The 19,662-nt window shown below is 38.9% G+C and overlaps 1 protein-coding gene across 2 annotated transcripts in view; it reads left to right on the top strand.

Annotated features, from left to right (window-relative positions):
- LOC107217371 overlaps positions 1–19,662 on the top strand; it is a 67,640-nt gene that overhangs the window by 33,474 nt on the left and 14,504 nt on the right. For both annotated transcript variants that reach the window (XM_046738873.1, XM_046738872.1), the window contains exon 2: positions 11,010–11,648. In XM_046738873.1, the coding sequence (XP_046594829.1) occupies positions 11,420–11,648 (229 nt within the window). In that variant the 5' untranslated portion in view covers positions 11,010–11,419. The remainder of the gene's footprint in view (positions 1–11,009; positions 11,649–19,662) is intronic.

Here is a 19,662-nt window from a genome sequence, read left to right as displayed (position 1 = left end):
AGAGAATTCTTTGGATTTTAGACGAGGCTTCAATTCTTGGCCATTTTTCAATCGCAACGATCATTTAACATCGCGTGTCCGATGATATAAGGCCGTTACGTCTACATGACCAGAAGGGCGATTTCTAATGGTAAAAAAGTCATATAATTTGTTTTTTCTTCTCCGCCTTGTGGTATTCGACATTAAAATACTGGAATTACACGGATACATTGTAATTAGTCGAAAAAAGAGATGAAGGTAAAGGACGGTGCGTTTATTGATGGATACGGCTTTAACCTTTGAGCTAATCAACTTTTTTACACAGACTCGACGGTCTTAAGGTCACACATTTAGCGGATACGGTCTTTCAGAACAATCTCCTTCTCTCTTACACAGTTCGTGACGTTGAAAAGTCGGATGCTTGCCGGATTTGCGATTCACGTTATTTCTTACCGTATAAAAACCAAAGATCACAATCGCTGATCGTTTAAAACGACATCGCAACAGAATTTCCTCAATCTTAACATCGATCGTACTTTCATGTTTTTTGCAAGAATACGAAAAAAGTAAAATATCTTTGACGTTTTATACGACTTCGCGTAGCATCGGACACATCGGGTCTCTGATATAGGAGAGAAAAGAAAAAAATGCTGTACATACTTCACACCCGAGTGCAGAGTAATGCAAACGTCTCAGAACTCACCCAGCTTTCCGTCTTGAACGATACGCCGTGCGACAAGTTTAACATGAAACGCACCACGAGCAAATTTATATCAGTAGGCAAAAAAAAAAAAAGAGAAAGAAAATCGAATTAAAAAATAAAAATAAATATAAAATAGGTATTCGATCGGGCGAGGGCGATGCGCGTACCTGTGTAGGAAGCCCACGCACCGGCTTCCGTTCTCGTAGACTCTACATCACCGGGGACGAAGAGTGAGCCGCATCCAGGCGATGTGTAACGTCGTTGTCGCGCGTCCCACGTGTAAGAACGCAGAAACGGCCAGGCGTTTCACGGCTGGGACTTATAATGATTCTCCGGCGGAGTCTCGCCGAGACGACTCTCGGCGACGGAGATGGCAATTACAGTGGCAAGAGATCATAGATAAACAACCATACCGCCGCTATATCTATTTAAGCGTCCGAGCGCGGCGGAATCCGCCGTGAGAACCGCATCCTCGCGAGTTCCTTACTTGAGAACGATAGGTACCCCTCATTGATGAAAATTGATGTGGAAATCCTTTTACCATGGTGGCCACTCAATTCCGCTCACGGAATTCCCTGACTAAAATCATTATTTTTCCCTCACATTTTGATGCACAATTTGTGCAGAAATCACTAAAGACTATAGTAACCTGGGTAAAGTTATAAAATTTTTTTTAAAAGTTGTTTAGTTCGTTCATTATGATTTTTGAAAGTTGACCAAAAATGAAAATTTCCATTTCCGTGGTCTTGTTAAGTATATATTTAAGAAGGGGCTCCAAGGAGCGAAATATTTTTAGAGCTATTATTTGAACATTTATGCTGTTTGAAATGAAAATCGAGGTTCCAAGAATTATGACTAATTAACGAATGTGTAACTTTTTGAAAAATAAACTTGAAAATTTTTTATTTTTTTTTTTACGCGGGGCGTCTATGCCGTAACAGTTGCGCAGAGCGCTATGTTCAGCGTTAAATTAAAACTACTAATACTGAAGATAGAATTCCGGGTGCTCGTAATTTTTTATTAGAAACTTCCTCCTCTTTAAGAATCTTTTTAAAATTTTCGCTGGCGCTTTTACTTTTTGAGTTATTGCCAAAAAATTGAGACTTCGTTTTTTTTTTTTTTTTTGTTTGTTTTTTAATAACAACAATTGCAACTTTTATCGGCGGTGAAAATGAAAAAAACTTCTTTCTTAGAATCGCATTTCGAATCGAATGAACGGTCGCTCATATTTTTAGGAGCCTTGGAACAATTTTTCGCAGGAATCACACTCGTGGACTAGACTATCAGGCGTCGGTGAACGTGCGTCTCCACATGCAGTGACGGCCATAGATAAGTCACACCGATGTCTGCTCGTTCTACCGAATTCATGTGACAATCAACAACTAGGAGTCACGTGAAGTCACGCGAACTTACTCGAAGTCACTTGTAGTAACTTGAATTTGTTTAAAATCACTTAAAGTTACTCGAATTCACCTAGAAATTTATTCAAAGTTCACGAATTCGTTTGAAGCGACGTTAATTTGAAGTTATTTGAATTCACCTAAAGTTACTTAAAGTCTCTTGAAGTCACTCGAAGTAACTCGAATTTATTCAAAGTCACTTGAACTCGCGTGAATTCACTCGAAGTCACGAAGAAACTTGAAATAACGTTACGCCTCGTAAAGTGAGTTAGTCATAAAGTCTTTTCAAGTCTTAAGGTTCTGAAAGCAGGTGCATCTATACCCAACTTCAAGAGTACTTGTATCATCTCGATGTAAATTGAGACGGCTAATTGATAGAAACCTTTATCGATCTAATTACACCAGATGACGTCTTCTGCAATAAACATCTTTTGGCAGCTAAAATTATTTACCGACGAAATTTCCGCAAAACGCACAACGTCCTACTCTAGTAAAAAGCCTCCGTAGTGAGAATTTCAAAAATTTTCCACGATTGAAGGACGAATTACTTTGTCGTAACGAAAGGTTGTAATAAAAATCATTATTTCCTAAATACGAGTATATGTTACCTCACCGTATCACAGTTTACTGTATTTCGGACAGTAGAAAACCTGAAGTTTGGCCGAAATAACGGTGTTTACAAAACGTTTCATCGTTTAACAGTAACGCTGTGAACTTCAAGCTCGTAGAAAGTCTTCACGAAAGCTTGACTCAAAGTTTCAAGTTTCGGGTTCATCAAATTCTGAGAGTAAAAGACAGTGATTCAATAAAACTGGTGACCAAAATTTTCTGGAGAATGTCGGCATCATCTTCTTCGCGGGCTTCCGTAACACAAAAGCCTCCTTGAATCAGTCGTGATCGGTACAACAATGCGAAGGAGTCGACGCGACGACAAACAATCCCAGAGTGGGTACTTTATATACCATTTCATTGTCGGAATGCGACGATGCATGGGGACGGCCTGTAACGCTAACCCAAATTTTAACAATTCCATTTCAAGTCAGGCCTTTTTCGCACGCTGAGTATACGCGTTCGCTCAAGCCTTCGAAGGAAAAATTGAACCACATTTGAATACAGTTATACCAATTATTCAGTACCTACACATACGAAATTCCAAGAGAAACTTGTTTCCTGTACTTTGTCACAATGGCTCCATGATTTACTTCCTCGCTCGAAACAAGTCAACAATTATTTCGAATGATGTATAAAGCCAAGAAGCGGGTCGATTATCTATGGCTTTATTTATTCTCATCGGTATTCGTCTTAAACAAATGCAGGCCATTCGTTCATCAGCTTCAACATATTGCAAACAATCAAAATTGACAGTTATCTCTCGACATGAATCGGGATTTCCCACTTAAATGTCCGTCGCGTGAAAGTATTTTGAAAAGCCAGACACAGACGACCAATTCGTGCCATTGTCGCCTGACCTCTTGGAAGAATGACATTGTACGTATGTTAATTATCAATCGACGTACGGTTACAAAAGTAACGATTTTTGGAATACCTTGGTGCAGCGGTAAAGTATCGAATGTACTGTCTGTTGACGAACGTTGGCGGCTTGGTGTGGCAGTAACGATATCCTTTGACTTTCTCTTCGGTCCAGAAGTCAAATTCTGTCGAACACCGCGCCTCGGCGCACAATGTATATCCATCGAACGAAAAACTGGGCCGTGGCTAACGCGAGCGAATCGCTATTTTTCGTTTTATCAATTCTTCGATCCTCTCGCCGTCTCCCTCTCTCCCTCTCTCCCTCTCTATTTCTCTCTCGTTTCGAACGGTACACGAGTCAGAGCCGGCCTTTAATACCCAAGGTGGAAACACATTGGTGCGTTACCAATCGATGCGCGAGTATTGCCACGAGCATCGCGGCTGGTGTATATCGGTATACGTATCTGCCTGACTCTACGCGCGATGGATTTATTGCCGATTTCGGTAGCCGCGACTAATGGCCGTAAAGACACGCCGTAAAATATCGGTCAATCAACGGCTGGGTACCTTCGGGGGACTTTTTTCACGTCACTTTTCTTCTCTTTTTGCACCGAAAGTCATTGACCATTGCGGCATATTTGCGACGGACAAAAGAGACGAGGAAGAAAAATTAGGAACGTAGAAGAATTTCTAACGCAACGCAAAGAAATTTTAAACTATAGGCGTACGTGTTGTACGGCAAATAGTCGCCGTATGACGGTGAATAATGAAACACCGGTGGCTGAAGCGAGCAGGACGTTGACTCTTGATACTTTCGCCACTTTCATGTGGAGCGGAGAACATATAATTCATCCAGATTGTCCCATGCATGGAATTAACGCTCGGGCCGCGTGTAACGTATGCGGATCATGTGAACGCGTATGAAAAGTCAGGACTATACCAACAGAATGTGCAATTTTGCGGAAAATGGGTTACAAGCCGAACAAACCGACCCGTATATGTTATAATTGTATTACTAATTTCCATACAATTGCAAGACGCTTCGTTGGCTCTTTTTTATAGTTTGAGGGAAAACTTGCGGGTAAATATTATATATTCGTTTCAACAAAGAGCAAATTAGTTTCAGTATATTATATGCTAGAATTTTAAAATATCTAAGGCGTGTGATGTGGACTAGACTGTTACGTATGATTTTTTTTTTTTTTTAGCTGCCGAAACAAGGTGTTATTTTTTACTTCGGTAACGTTTTTCTTTCGATGTTCTACTGTTAAACTAATTCGGATACGAATATTATCATCTACATGACTGTGAAATAAGGAGAATACGATTAGCTTAAAAATCAACGTGTAAATTGCACACGAGGAGATGAAAATCTTTCGGTACCGTCATTTTGAATTGAAATCGTTTAATTGCGGTTACGAAAAAATTTGATCAGTTTGGCATCGGCTGACATAATTTTTCATTTTTTGTCCGCCTACGTTAGAGACAATCCGCCGATGTTCAAAGCCCCGTAATGAAATAAAATCAAACTTGGCATACTGGGTGAACAGTCAAAGGACCCTGCCGAACAAATCAGTATACAATTCTCAAAGATCGACGCGATATAGAATTTATATTCATAGAATTATAAATTCTTTGATTTAGTTAGGAAATGTTAATTTTTATATTGTAGATCAATCGTTTCTCATACGCCCACTTTACTTGTCGTATCTTAAAATAGCTATGTCAATATTGTCGTAAACTATGATCAGTTGTTCGAACTTTTCTTTCTTTCAATGGGTAAATTCTCAAAGATTGCTGAAAATTTTCGACTCCCCGAGTGGTAATTTTCAATGCAATTTTCACCGACAGATAAATTACGTATTATGAAATGAATTTTGACTAATAAAAATTCACTTTCATTGACACGGAATATCGTTTGAACCGATTATAAATTGACGTTTTAGTTGCGTAGATTCTGTCAGGTATATCAACAGTGAAATCAACGTTTAATAACATTCTCGTCAATTTCAAGATTCTTTGTCTGTAATACACGTTTTATTTTTCAACGATAAGCATCTGCACGACCGTGCATTGAATTAACATAAATCTGTAAGCGAACCTTGAAAAGTTCCTCGGTGACATTCAAAACATGTTAAAATTGATATTTCAATGACTCAAGTTTAATCAGCATCAGTAAATCAAGTTGCGTTCAGCGATTTCGCTCGCTTTCTGAAGAAGTCCAAAAAAAAGAAAAAATGAAGAAATTTTTATATCGGTTTTCATCATAAGAAGTCATTGTTCAAATTATACAAATTTTACAAAACTCTTTTACTTGTACAAAAAATTCCAATCTCGTTCTGTCGCGTAAGCCTTGTAAGAATCCGTCCTTTTTATAAGAATATTATACGTGCAGTAGAAGAAAGCGATATAATAGAGACAATTGAATTTTTAGTCGCACTTGACTTTGTTAAAAGAAACTTAGCGTCAGAGAACAGATTCATCAATTCAATGTAAAGATACAAATTATCTCAGACAAATTGAACCAAATTTTTTCCAGGACTTTGTAATACGGATTTTCACTTGTTACATGATATTTCTAACAACTTTATCACCACTTTCCGGTGCATAGTTACAACTTACAATCACTCGTTATTAGCCCCGGATTATTCGAACTGAATTCCGTACAGTCACGAGTAAATCAATTGTTCGGTTGGGTAAATTTTCTCGCTTGATTATCTGACTGCGATGTTTTCCTTGAAATTTATTTATACTTATTTCAGCCCCCGTGTTATGCAAGCGTAATGGAAGTTGCCTCGATCAGAGTTTGATACTCATGGCGATACTTTGCGCATACCTTTGTACGTAAAATTGCTTACGGAAAATGGGCCCCTGGGCAGAATCGTCGTAACTGGTTGGTTGTAAGTAACGGGTCATCCCGGCTTGAAGCCCGCGGTTCGTGATGCAGCCTGCGTCTCGATCCTTCTTGATTGTATTATTTATACGTTCACCTCGGTTGCCGATCGAGCAATGCGGTGAATGAATGTGGGTCAGGTTTACCCTGGCAAAATAAAGACACGTATGTGAAAAAATAACGACGCATCTGTTTGTCCAACTCGGATAAGAAAGGGGAGGGAGAGAGAGAGATTGAGAGATGAAAAAAGAGATAAGACGACTAAATGAATCTCGGAATCTCGGACGGATAGACGAATCGATGAAACATTCAAATGATCGTGTTTATCAACTTGAATCATCATTATTATTATTAATAAGGTTATAATTAAGATCGTTTTCGTTGTTTCAGAAAACATTTTTTTTTTCTCTCAATTTAAATTTCAGAAAATATTTTACGATACCTGATACCACCTATTAACGACACTTTCAATCTAATTTGAAAATATCTTTTGGACGACCGAGTCCAAAATTTAATCGCTGTCTTCGATAGTTCTAATGTGTATTAAATTTAGGATATAATCATTTTTTAATGGTTTGAAAACTTTTCGTCGTTCGCATAATCCTTGTTTCTTAAGTAAAATTTCTACTTTCCATTCGCACGGTAATGCTGGATCGCTTGTGCCGAATGTCGCAGATAAATTCGTGGTCACCTGTTTCCAACTTTGATGTCTCATTATTCGCAATCGTGAGTTTCTGTCGTTGTATAAAAAAAAAAAAAAAGAAAAAAAATTTTACACGCTGTATACACATCACAATTATGTTTTACGATATTTGTATACATATCACATATCTGAGGAATTGTATTTCCTTGTTTTGGAAAGAGAAGGAAAGGAAAAAAAAAAAATTGGAAAGCGTTACTCAGTCACGTATGAAAAAGTTATTCAATCAGTTCGTATATTATAATTATGGTAGAATTGATGAGGGAAATCTCTAGATATTTATAATAGGGTACACCATGAGAATAGAAAATTTAGTATACCAAAAATATCTACTAGATTCACTTCTTTATAGACTGTAACGCGCTCGCATAGATTTCTCGAAATAACTTTGATCGATTACATCAAACTTTTCCATCGTCATCAGCTGACGACTTCTAAAATCTGAATAAACATATGGAAAAAAGTTACGCGAATATACACTTACATTACCCAACTCTGTTAATCGACAAGTTTGAAAGTTATCGACGATACGTTTAATAAATTCCAACCGATTCTTTTTCCCCGCGGATAAACCAGCGGGCGAGCGTAACAACTCGGGAGAAAAAAAAAATTAAACGGGATAAATGTATTGAATTTCAAGTTCTTATTCGCATAATAATTACTAAATCGGCAAATCGATGAATTTCACCAGGAAATATAATAATTTCCGCCTTCCGACATTAACTTTTCTGAAAAATCCTACACAGTGAAGGTTTTCGTGTCGTCGTGCGCAAGTTAGTAGAAATAGCAAGAAATAGATTGAAAAATGAAGGATATAAAGCAAAGTACAAAAGAGACGGATTAGCGAATAACAAGTTTTTCTACGCCCGTGCGGCTCGCAAATTAGCACTCATGTCGCGATAATTAGAGAGGGTAAAAGGTCTCAGCTCGTATTTTCGCGTTAGATGTTAGACAGAGAGACACGCCGTAAAGAAAAATTGGAAAAAATTCCGTTTAATCGTGGAGATATTCGAACCCGACCCGATCGTGAAACCATCGGGACGTCGCGTTTCAGGTGAAATCAAAAGTACGTACGTACGTACTTATCTACGCGTGTGCAACAAGTTGCACAACATTGCCCATACCGGGCATAATCTCACCGCTGCTCTTGAAGTTCGTCACGATATTTGCATACCGATCTCTCGTTTCGCCGATTGGCCATCGGCCGAGTCTTCCTCCGTGCACTTGGCACTGATCTGACAGGCTAGTTTCTGCAGCCTGCAAAATACTTTTGGCTTACGTAATTTTCACCGTGGATTGTGAGGTAGACTTCTTTTCGTTCGTACGAGAAAACCAATTCATCTAACGAAGAAATTTTCGTCGCGACTTACGTCTTCGGTATTATATAATGACCTATAGATTTCGTGTGTACGAAAATAAAAATGCAAACAACGGGAATAAAATATGGAGATTCATAAAAGCGAAATTACCGCTGAAGAGAAATAAAGCAAAAAGTTTAAGACGCAAATTCCGACGTACAATGTATCGAGGTATCGAGGAGTAAGGCTCGCTGCTTGTAATTAGTATCAACGACCAATAATTCATCATCGCATGTAACTCGACAGGTGGTTCTTCTTCTTCCTCTTCTTCGTGCAGTTACATGTATATATATATATATATATATATATATATATATATATATATATATATATATATATATATATATATATATAAACATATACGTAACTACGTTCGTATTATAAGGCAACCGTTGATCACGAGCCTTGAACCCTGCAGCAAACTCAATCCGTGTGCATGTGGCGCAAGTTTCTCAAGAGAAGCTTCGAGGCATTGGCGTTACACGTGGAGCCTCGGGCTTTTCACACAGCCGTTTTTTATCTGTACAGTTTAATTTCTGCCAAAAGGTTCTTCGCTAGTGACGCTGTTACGAATGTAAAATTACCGCGATTAGCGATAATTTGATACTAATTTACACAAAAATTTTTAATCAAAAAATTATTCATTTAAACGTATTGCCGATACAGTCAGGAGGCTAAAGTTAATTATGTCACTATTAGCGAAATAACTATTTGTTCGTATTAAATATGGTAGAGGTTTCTTTTCCGAGAAAAAAAAAAAAAAAAAACACAGAAACAACCGATCGAACAATTGAAACTAGTTTAGCTTCTTCAAAACCGGTAAATCCTGAACTGAACTTTTGTTCTTAATTGCAAAAATTACGTTTTCCAGACAACAATAACGATGTCTGAATAGATCTGTATTATATATTTGCGTATATATATTTGAAAAATATGCACTAATAAATTGTACGCATGATCAATCGATCTTTCTCAACTTGAATATCTCTTGTTTATAACGCATATATTTATTTCTTGCTTATAACGCGGTACGCGGTATAATAGGTATAACATACCTTACATAATGCGAAGTCACGTGTCGCGTAAGTCAAGTATTGGTTGAATATTTTTTACGTCTAATCCTGTCACGGAGTGGAGAAAAAAAAGTAGGCAAAGAAGCAACAAACAATGGGCGGAAAGTATCGTTCACCAGCTGCATCTTGTCTATGTCAATGCAATGCGCGTCTGTTTTTTCGTTCGATATCTTGGACTTGATACGCAAGAAGGCACACCTTCAATCCGTACGTCATATTACGAGAAATGTTGTAAGCAAGCTCCACGCTCGAGTAATTTGACCTCTCATGCGATGGTCAACAATCGCCATCCGCGAACATGGAAATGGCGATAACGTATCCGATGTTAGAAAATGAATAAGGAATCCCGTATTCACGGAATTCGAAAGGAAATATTACAGGAAAATTACCCACGAAAGTGTCGAACTCAAATTTACTCCGACAATTCCGCAGTGTACACCGTACGTGATTATTTACAGATGTACGGAGAGATATTTCTAGTTGTGTGTGCTTACTCTTGCAAAGTCTTCAAGACGATGCCCAACCGAGTGAAACGTAACCTTACGTTGACGCATCATTAGCGCAAAAAAAAAAAAAAAAACTACTTGTAACGCCATTCCATATTCTACATTCTACATAACGTAACATCCTCTTGACTATACATTTTTTACCATGATCGAAAAATATATTTCTGGGTATGAAATGAAAGTCAGTCTTGCAGCGGTAATCGGAATATCTAGTACGTCTAGTAAACAATCATTTTTGATTACCGTCACTCGTAATATATTTCAGTAAATTGATGTCAAGGCCCTTTTCGACTGAAAATGAAATATTCAATATGGAAGTAACCAGAAAATGTAGTACTGCCAACTGTAATTCCGAGTACCACATTTTCCTGCATTTTAACGACACCCGTTTCGCTTTTTTTCGAATTCTCCAGCACAACCGTATTTTTTCCATCATATTGTTATACTCTGTATCGACTGGCCTGTAAGTTTTACCCACGCGTTCTTGTACCCGTGATGTACGCGCAGTAAACTTACACGCCGCTACGGCAGAACCGCGCGTTTCCCACTTCCGGTTGAAGTGTAGAAACACAGAGACCAACGGACCGATAGTGCTTCTGAAACTGGCACGATAACGCCTCTGCGCATAGGCATTAAAAGGGATGTGGTTGCGAGTCTGCGGCGATTCGTTTTACGCTGTAAATCGTTTCGAACAACCTTTCTGTACAATTCCCATCACGCGTGACTGTACGTTGGGGTGTGTAAGATAACGAAAAAAAAAAACAACATTTTTTCTATGCCTGAATGAAACTTTCGACCCTGTGTTCGAGAAAAAAAAAATTTTTGACACACCCTATTGCACATGTTACATACAACTAAGCGTATGAAAATTTTGTCGAAAATCAAGCAGCTTCTTCGAGTTCTCATTACGTTTTTCTTTCCTTTCAGATATCGGGAAAAACGATTCGGTAAAGACGTTTTCGGTGGTTCTTCGAACGCAGACAAATCCCGGAGGACTTGAGGAAGAGCTGTAAGGTGAGCCGGCGAGTTTGGCCGAGGATCGAAAGGAAGAATCTGAATCCGTCCGTGATCGAGGATAAATATCTCCGGTTAATTGGATCCTGTGCGTGTGCGCGCGTGTTTGTGTTATTTTGCGCGAGTGTGAGGATAGAGAGGAGTCTCTAAAATGTAAGGCAACGACGAGGAAGAAACGCGAGGTTATCGACCAAGTCGCAAGGCACGGCTTGTAGAAAGGAATACATTGAAGAAGAATAAAAAAACAAAAAGAGGACAACTTGCAACGCTTGGAGGAGCTGCACCGAAGCAACGAGGAATCGTCGAGGGATTATTTTTCCGTCATGAAAATGATGAGCGACGTGGTCGCCGTTAACGTCGACGACGGATCACCGATTAACTCGTCGGCGTCGGCCTCGAGCAGCAAGGAATTCAGGGAACGGACCTTGAGGTCCCTGAAAAAGGGATTGGGCCGATTGTGGAGGAGACACAGGGGCAATGCATCCATCACCGAGTACGACCCGAGCTACAAAGTCGCCTATCTTGGCAACGTGCTTACGGGATGGGCCAAAGGTCAGTTTTTAAATATATGCTTGACGCGTTTATTCTTGAAATCAGGCGGAGGGAAATTCTTATCAATCGTAAGCCAAGCGAGCAGATAAAACCAACGACTCGACGAACTCGAATGTACGTAATTGCATCCGCACTCAGAACTATGGGGTAAAAGTCGAACAACACTTTCTAAGTTTACCGATTCTTCAAGACTTCAAGACAATGTTTTGTCAAATCGTAAGGCTTGTGGGAACCTGGTTAGCGGGTAAAACGAGTCCGCGAACGTTGGAATCGGATCAAAACCACCTGGAGTCTGATTATTTTTCACGTTTCTAACTGTGGAAACTTTTATCGAGTTCTTGACGTCTCGGTTTGTATTGTTTGAATTCACTCGGACAGAGTTCTATCGGAAAGTAAGAATGTTGTTTCATTCGTCTTTACTGGCACTGACGCGAATAAGATTGTCCGAATTTTTTTTAATTCTCTCTTTTTTTTTCCTTCTTTTCCTGACCTGCGATTCAAACGGTCCGGCACATTTGTGATTAATTCCCAGACGGTGGAATTGTTTTCACGAAATTGGCACCTCCTGCTATCGAAGAATTCGAATGCTACCGATGACGGGTATCAAACCACTTTCGTCAACACTGACGTTTTGGAAGTGTACGAAAATCGCGGTTTGATTAAAGCGACGCTGTCTCAAGTTCCGAGATTCGGAACGTTAATGGTGTCGTGAATCTTTCGGTGTAATTAAATTGCCTTGGAACGGTCATCTTAATCAGGTCTAATAAAGCTGCCAGGTACGAGGTCGCAAAGTATTCTTCCGCAATAAATTGTGTCTGGCACATTTTGTACTCCATGACTTGCAGTCGAGGCGTTCAATTCTTATACTCTGGTTTTAGTTACACTACAAATACGTACGGAGGAAATAAAGAAACATTTTCATTGACTTACAGAAAAGACTGGAACGAATTTCGCTTTAGACTTGTCAGCTGTGTTCGGGCGTAAACGAGCAAAGGGATCTTTCGAAGGTTGCGGATGGCGCTCGAGTGTTCGATGCCTTAATTAAATGTAAATAAAACGAAGTGTGACTGAATTTCCCTTTCTTTTTCTACAACGATGCAAAAGCGTGCATGGAGAGCGTTTGCGGTGTTTGCTTTTCGTGTATGTAATATACAGATTATTCAAGAGTCTTATTCGCTTTGTTTTTTAGATTAGTGCAAAGTGAGTTGAATAAACGAAGGAAGTGAGTGTGTCGTTTTTTTTATCTCTCATTGTTAATCTCTCTCTTTCTCTCTCTCACTCTCTCTGCTAATTCTGTACGCAAAGTTTATTACACAATAACAGTTTACAAGAGGAAACGCGACGATGGAAAATTCCCGCGTTTATTTATAATTACATTATACGTAGAATCGTTGTCTCTATTTCAATTGTTTATCATTTTCCGGCTATAAATACTCTGGAATGCATCGCAATCCATCCACATTAAAATGTACGACGTAGTTTATAATTAGATGCGTAAACAGGGAAATTTTATAATTTCAAAAGCACAAGACGCGTAATAATTCTAGCTTACAATCAGATCAGTTCTAGGAAACTCTGCTCAAATTGTCATCGATACGGATATAAATTGTAAAAAAGCCTTGCGCCCAATATTGTCATGAAACATCATGCTTGCGAAGAATCGCAACTCAATTATTCTTTCTAAAAAATATTCCACTCGACGCAGTAGCTGAAAAAAAAAAAAAAAAAAAAAAGGTTCCGGAGTAGCTGAATTCGAATGAGTGGAATCGTTCAAATTACTTCGCGCGTTTATTATACCTCTATAAAATAGATGATCAGACGTTGAGCTGCGATACCTTGCGAATAAATTCCAACGGGTAAGGCAGACGTTGATTAATTCGGCTCGAATGGAATGCCTCGCCTTTTGCATCGCATTGTAGCACGCGGACGCGATTTCATTAGCATCGTGTCATAGACGGTTGGACAGTTAAGATAATAAATATTAATAATGAACAGCGACCCTCACGTTTTATCATTGAATTCTTGGTACCTAGGTACGTATTTAAGACAAGACTGCAGCAGGCGTTAAACCCTATAAATCCAGGCACCGAATCGGACTCACTGGCAGAAAATTGCGCAGAGTTACGAGACGAGAGAGAAAGAAAAAAAAAAATTAGAAAAATTGTCGGTGCGATGAAAAAGAGAAGAAGAAAAAAATAAAAAAAAAATAAAGGAAACTCGACGAGGTAAATGTAATGTACGCGGAAAGAAACTGGGCTGCTTTGGACTTGGAAGACGCTGGTAGCTGACACAGTGCGCGACGCTAGTTTAATGTCACCTCTTGAACTTGGACGAGTTTAATTTGCATACAACTAGAATAAAACAGGTGTACTTGTACGCAGAGACGCGTATTCGTACGACCGCAGGCGAAACCGGCCTAAAGGGGGTTGCGAAAAGGAGAAGAAGTGTAAAAATGACGAGGGAAAGAAATCTTATAAATTGAAGAAATTTTTGTGAAAATAAAAACAAGCTCTTATTCAAATCGTGTAACGCAAACACCGTTCAACCATATTTATTGCTTGTACACAGCTCGCTGGTCCGACGCGTTAATTCGCGGAGTATGTGTAAAAAAATTCACGAGTAACAATTATGACGGGATTATTATTTTGCGCGCAAAAAATTGTTGATGAGATTATTAAAGAGCACGGTAGGCGCAATGCGTGGATGGAATATATATATATATACACTATACGTTTGCACACGTATGCGTATATATATATGCACATGTTATACACATATATATTATATGCCGCGGTTTATTTTTCACCGTTTCTTTGCACTCTTGTCAGCTCTCTTTTCCAAGTATTATTATACGACGATGATGGCGATGATTGTCCCGCAGCTGTATCGCAGCTTCATTTATCTAAATCGCATGTGTATAATTTACTCGAGCTGGGCGGGGATTTATATAGTACGTGTCGTCTAAAAGGCAACGCGACGAATGCAGATTTCCGCGGATATTTCTGCACACCACGTGTTTATTCCCATGGATTTTTCACGCGCGTGTGATCTCGGCACGTGATTATTATAAATACACCTGTTACAGACACGCATAATATGTATATATATACATTTATATCTGTCTCGATTTATTTATTTCTCTTCACAAGTGATAAGATATATCGGATAAACGGCCACGTTATATTATAAATATCGAAGATTTTTCAAGAAAGTGATTTTTATTACCTTATGGTAAATATATCTGTGTGTCCGCGCGTATTTGCGTACGTATACAATATTTTACCCTGTGTCTATTTTATGCCTTGCATACCTTATACACAGGTGGAAACTTTCCAATACATGCAAACATGTTCCGATGTTGGAACATTTTGTCGACTGAATAAAGGGGGGCGGGGGGCAGAAATTGACGTTGAATTGATAATTAACGCGGTAATCAAGCGCTTTGTCGATAATTGACAGGCTGAGCACGTGGATTAATTCCTATTCAGGCCGGAAGTGCGCGCTGGTGGAAAACCGTTCATGCAGTAATTTGTTGTACATATATACAAGTTAACAATCGGGATTATCTTGGTTTCAAATCTCTGCATAATAATTTCTGACGATTCATTGTATCGTGCAGGCATTCCGCATCGTTCGTTTACAATTTCAATCTGGCTAAAGACTTCTTTTTTTTTTTTGAAAAACAAGATTTCACTCCGTTAGCACTATTCTAAAACATTTCATTCCGTGGCTGAAAATGATTCTAACCATAGAAATGTTTTTCCAGAAAAATTTATTTGATTTGATCGAATGTACGATTTTAATATTTTATTAACAAAACTGAGAATGACGATAATAATAATGAAAACACTAGAGGTATTTTCATAATTGTACGAATCCCGTCGTGTACGCAGTGCACAATCAACTTGCGCGTAATTTTATAGTGTGCTTTCATCAAATTATCGTATCTCGATCTAACAGGAAGAGAGATTATAAATTAATTGTGTGTGCGATCAGATCATTTGTCAATTTTAAATTAATTTTTTTCGTTTATTGTTGGTTTAATTGTATTTTTTTTTTGAACCAGTTTGCTGTGACATAAAACATGTGATTTGGATTAATTGAAAACTTTTTTCCTACATACATATGTACGCATAAATTATACCGTAAAAAAATACGCGGTTACGTCAAGAACATTTTTTTCATCCTACTGTTGTTTCTTTTTACAGACCTGATGTATCTGCACGCTATAAGATCTTGGCATACATGTTCTCAAGCTTAATTATAAGAAAAGAAGCTAACACACGCGAGAAAACAAAATACTAAAAGTGTAAAACCACAAGAAAAAAGGAACTGTTGGCATATCGTAAAATTTACGAGCAACGCTGATATATTATTCGTCACCGCGAATAAAAATGAGCATATAAAGTATCATCAACCATCATTAGAAATATTTGTAATTTTCAAATGTAAGCAAATTTTGACTGCATGAAGGGATTTTTGCTTTTGCAATTTTGATGCAATTTGTTGAGCACGGTACAAAGTTTATTGAATATTTTTGGAATTACAGTGGGTATTTTCACTATTTTTTCTTGGCTAGCGCCTAGCGTTAAGTCTATGTTTTTAGTTAATTCATTTTTTTTTCAGTTGAATAAGGCTGTACCGGGAACTTATTGTTCCATCAAAATCAAATTATCGCAATAATTGAAAAAAAAAATATGCATACATATCACACGAATGACTGTAACAGATATTCTAGTTACAGTTAGCAAAATTGATTTTCATTAAGTATGTAGCACTGTTTTTCGGTCACGATAAAAAATGAAAATAGTCAAGAACCGTACAGTAACCAGAACTGTACGGAAATTTCTGTCGGCGTGGATGATGATCGGATGCCAGTTGGTACGAATAAAAGAGACGTCAGGTCGCATTCTTACGTTTCTTGGCAATAGACGTAAAAACTGAATTAAATTTTTAACATTGGTTTTAAAATCGAGGACGCGGCCAAAGCGCTGCGGCGACTTGCCGCTTCGGGCATGAGTTCACATTCAGCGGTATTCGATGATAAAACCTGTACTCATACGGTCAAGAAGCGAAAGAGACGAAAAATAATTAAAAAAGTAATAATCAATTTCAGTAAATCAACCGTCGATCGCTGATCTTGTCTCGGAATATAAATAGTACTGCTAGTCAAAAGGCCAAATTGTCTGCAGCGCGTTCACTAAAACTTTGACGTCATTTTCGAGCATAATCTGCCGATTAGTGTTCGGGTTCGTTATAACGATAAGTTGAGGAAAAAATAAAATAAAATATGTATGAAAAAAGTATTCCTCAAATCTGGGACTCTGACATTCAACGCAAATTCCTTTTGCAACTCAATTGAGAGATTCTCCATGTATTTTGTTGTGTTATTTATCGTACGAATTATTCTCGACTTAATACGTCAAGGTGGTTTTCTTTTGTCTAACTCGGCTGATTTTGAACGACCTCATACGAATTTCGCAGTCTTACACCACGCAACTGATTATATCTATATGTATATGTATACAAATTGAAAGCCATCAATATTCGCCATTTGTCTACAGTGGTGCGAATCGGTAAAACCGCTACGCGTTGAGAATAACAATTTGGCGCTGGGGAAAAATATTAATCGTGGACGGAAGAAATGTAATTTCCAAGAGAAAAGCAGAATTGAAACTATCTCACGCATTCGATGTTGATTGATAAAAAAAAAACAAAAAAAAATATATATATATATATCGTTAAAGTTACCGTTCGTCGTTAATGATCCTTAACTAATTTCATCTCTCAGCATAACTTCCAGATAAATCTGAGTAATGAAATTTATTTCAGTGCAAATGCACACTGATTTGCCTCGAGTTTTCACGGATGTTGCGTCGCTCGGCGGTCGGAAAAATAAAGAATCGTGGGACTATAAAAACGTAGAGGTGAAAAATTCCCGATCACCCACCGACTGGTACGCAGTCAAAGGCGTTGCCCAAGGGATCTCCTGCTTTCTCCGCGCATACCTGCACGGCATACCGTCGAGGATATACAGTCGCTTCCGTAGCTCGATGCCGGAGCAAATGTTGGAAGGGTACAGGAAATTACACAGTAGGTACCCATCGGCATCGAGGTCTGCCATAGCTGCCAATGCCGAGGCGAGGCGAAGCGAAGCGAAAGAGCGCGGCTCGTGCGGTACAGTTGCTTTTGCCGTTTGTCATTATAACGCTGAGGTTCCTTTAATCAGACCCGCCGTTATGGTTGTCGAAAGGGTCAACCCTTGATTAACATCCTGGGGTACAACCGACCCCCACGTATTTTCTTCGTTAATTTAAAGTACCTGCATGTAATGGCGCCATCTGCCACTTTCATATTTTGTTATATAACCTGTATAGTTTCAAAAAGTAACCCTTCAAGAGCTTCGAAAAAAAATTTTCTAATCAAAATATGTAACAACTAATTTTTTATCACGGTTTTTGTCGCTGGGGTACAAATGACCCCGGTGTGTCAAGCATGTGGTTCTACAGAAGTGTGTCGAACAAAGGTTAAACGCGATGTTCGAATCTGTTTAGAGAATATGTGAAGTTAGAGACGACGGATGAAATACGCGTATATTATGTAAATAGAAACTTTTACCATAACATTACAAATAAATGTATCTAATTACAGACTTTGTGTATTGTTTTCTCGTAAATGCAATGCAAATAACGAACTTGTTACACTGCTTTCGACATTTTCGTTCTGAACCAGAACCCAATATTGAGAAGTAACACATTCCCGTATAATCTGTAACGTTTGGAATAAAACGATTGTCGCAATCGTCGTAATAGCAATCGGTACGATAGACCAATTTGTAAGTTAAGGCACGTTTAAGTGTCCGCTCGTTTTGATCGTTCGTTGATTCTACCGTCAAAGTACGCCGTTTTTTGTCCAATCTGAACAGCCAATGAAGACAGGTCAACGACGAATTGTTCGAAATCTTGATTTTTGAAAGTGTCACTGATCAGTAGTCGTTCGTCAGGATTCATCTTTCGTTATTTTACTCTCCAATGTTTGAAATTTCGATATATCGGCCATTCCAAATACCGATCCTTCCAAGTTTCAATCCCCACCGCCTTCGCCACTTGTCCTAGACTCACGACACCGACAATGCGCTTGACCCCTTGCCACGAGACTGGGTCAACGCACCGCGTGTTGGATCGATGGCCCGGCATGCCAGAGGACATGTGACGTTTGCACTTTGGTGTTGGGAGCAGTTGTGTGACTCGTTAATTAGCACGTGCTTTCGGAATTTGTTTTGGCGTTCCGTCGTTGAACCGACGTTTACCGTTAACGGTGCGGGCCGTTGAAAATCGACGTTCGTATTTGCGCATTTTCGCTCCGACGGTAGCTGCTGGTGCAGCCGTCTTTGTCTGGACTCTGTTTGTTTATCTTCTTTTCAACTTTAAACAAGCCTTTCCAAGTTCAAGGCGTGGCGCGTGTAATACCTTCCAATAATAACACGTGTCGCTCGGCTCTTTAACCATCCGCTAGACGCTCGGGTGCAAGCTTACCGAAGCTTTCCGATATCTGATGTGTGAACTTGCGCGGAACCAGACCTTTCCACTTTCTATCCACACGCAGGTAAGCATGCCACGCTTAAAACTATCACACACTCGAACATCTTCGGTCCTCGGAATATGTTTTGTTAACTCTTTCATCGTCGCGTCTGATCGTTTCTGCTTCATCATAACCTTTTGTACCTCGGGGCACCTTGACGAACAAAACACTTGGCTGAACACTGTCCGAGTTTCAAATACTGTTGTTACGGCTTAGCTGTTTTCATTATTTTCAACCTCGTTGCACAGAATTAGTTACGACACTTAGAGCGTTGTGAATTGATCAGTTCGTGAGTGCCATAATTTGACGATTAGATGTCGAACAGAGAGCCGTAATTTGCTGTATTCGGTACGGAGTGTGTCGCGAATCTATGAAATGAAGAATAACAAGGGAGTAATTATGCCGAGTGAAGTAAACACGGCGAGACTGTTTG

This window comes from Neodiprion lecontei, chromosome 4 (assembly GCF_021901455.1).
Source record: "Neodiprion lecontei isolate iyNeoLeco1 chromosome 4, iyNeoLeco1.1, whole genome shotgun sequence".
In the NCBI taxonomy this organism is placed as follows: Eukaryota; Metazoa; Arthropoda; class Insecta; order Hymenoptera; family Diprionidae; genus Neodiprion; species Neodiprion lecontei.
This window is presented reverse-complemented; position numbering and strand designations above follow the sequence as displayed.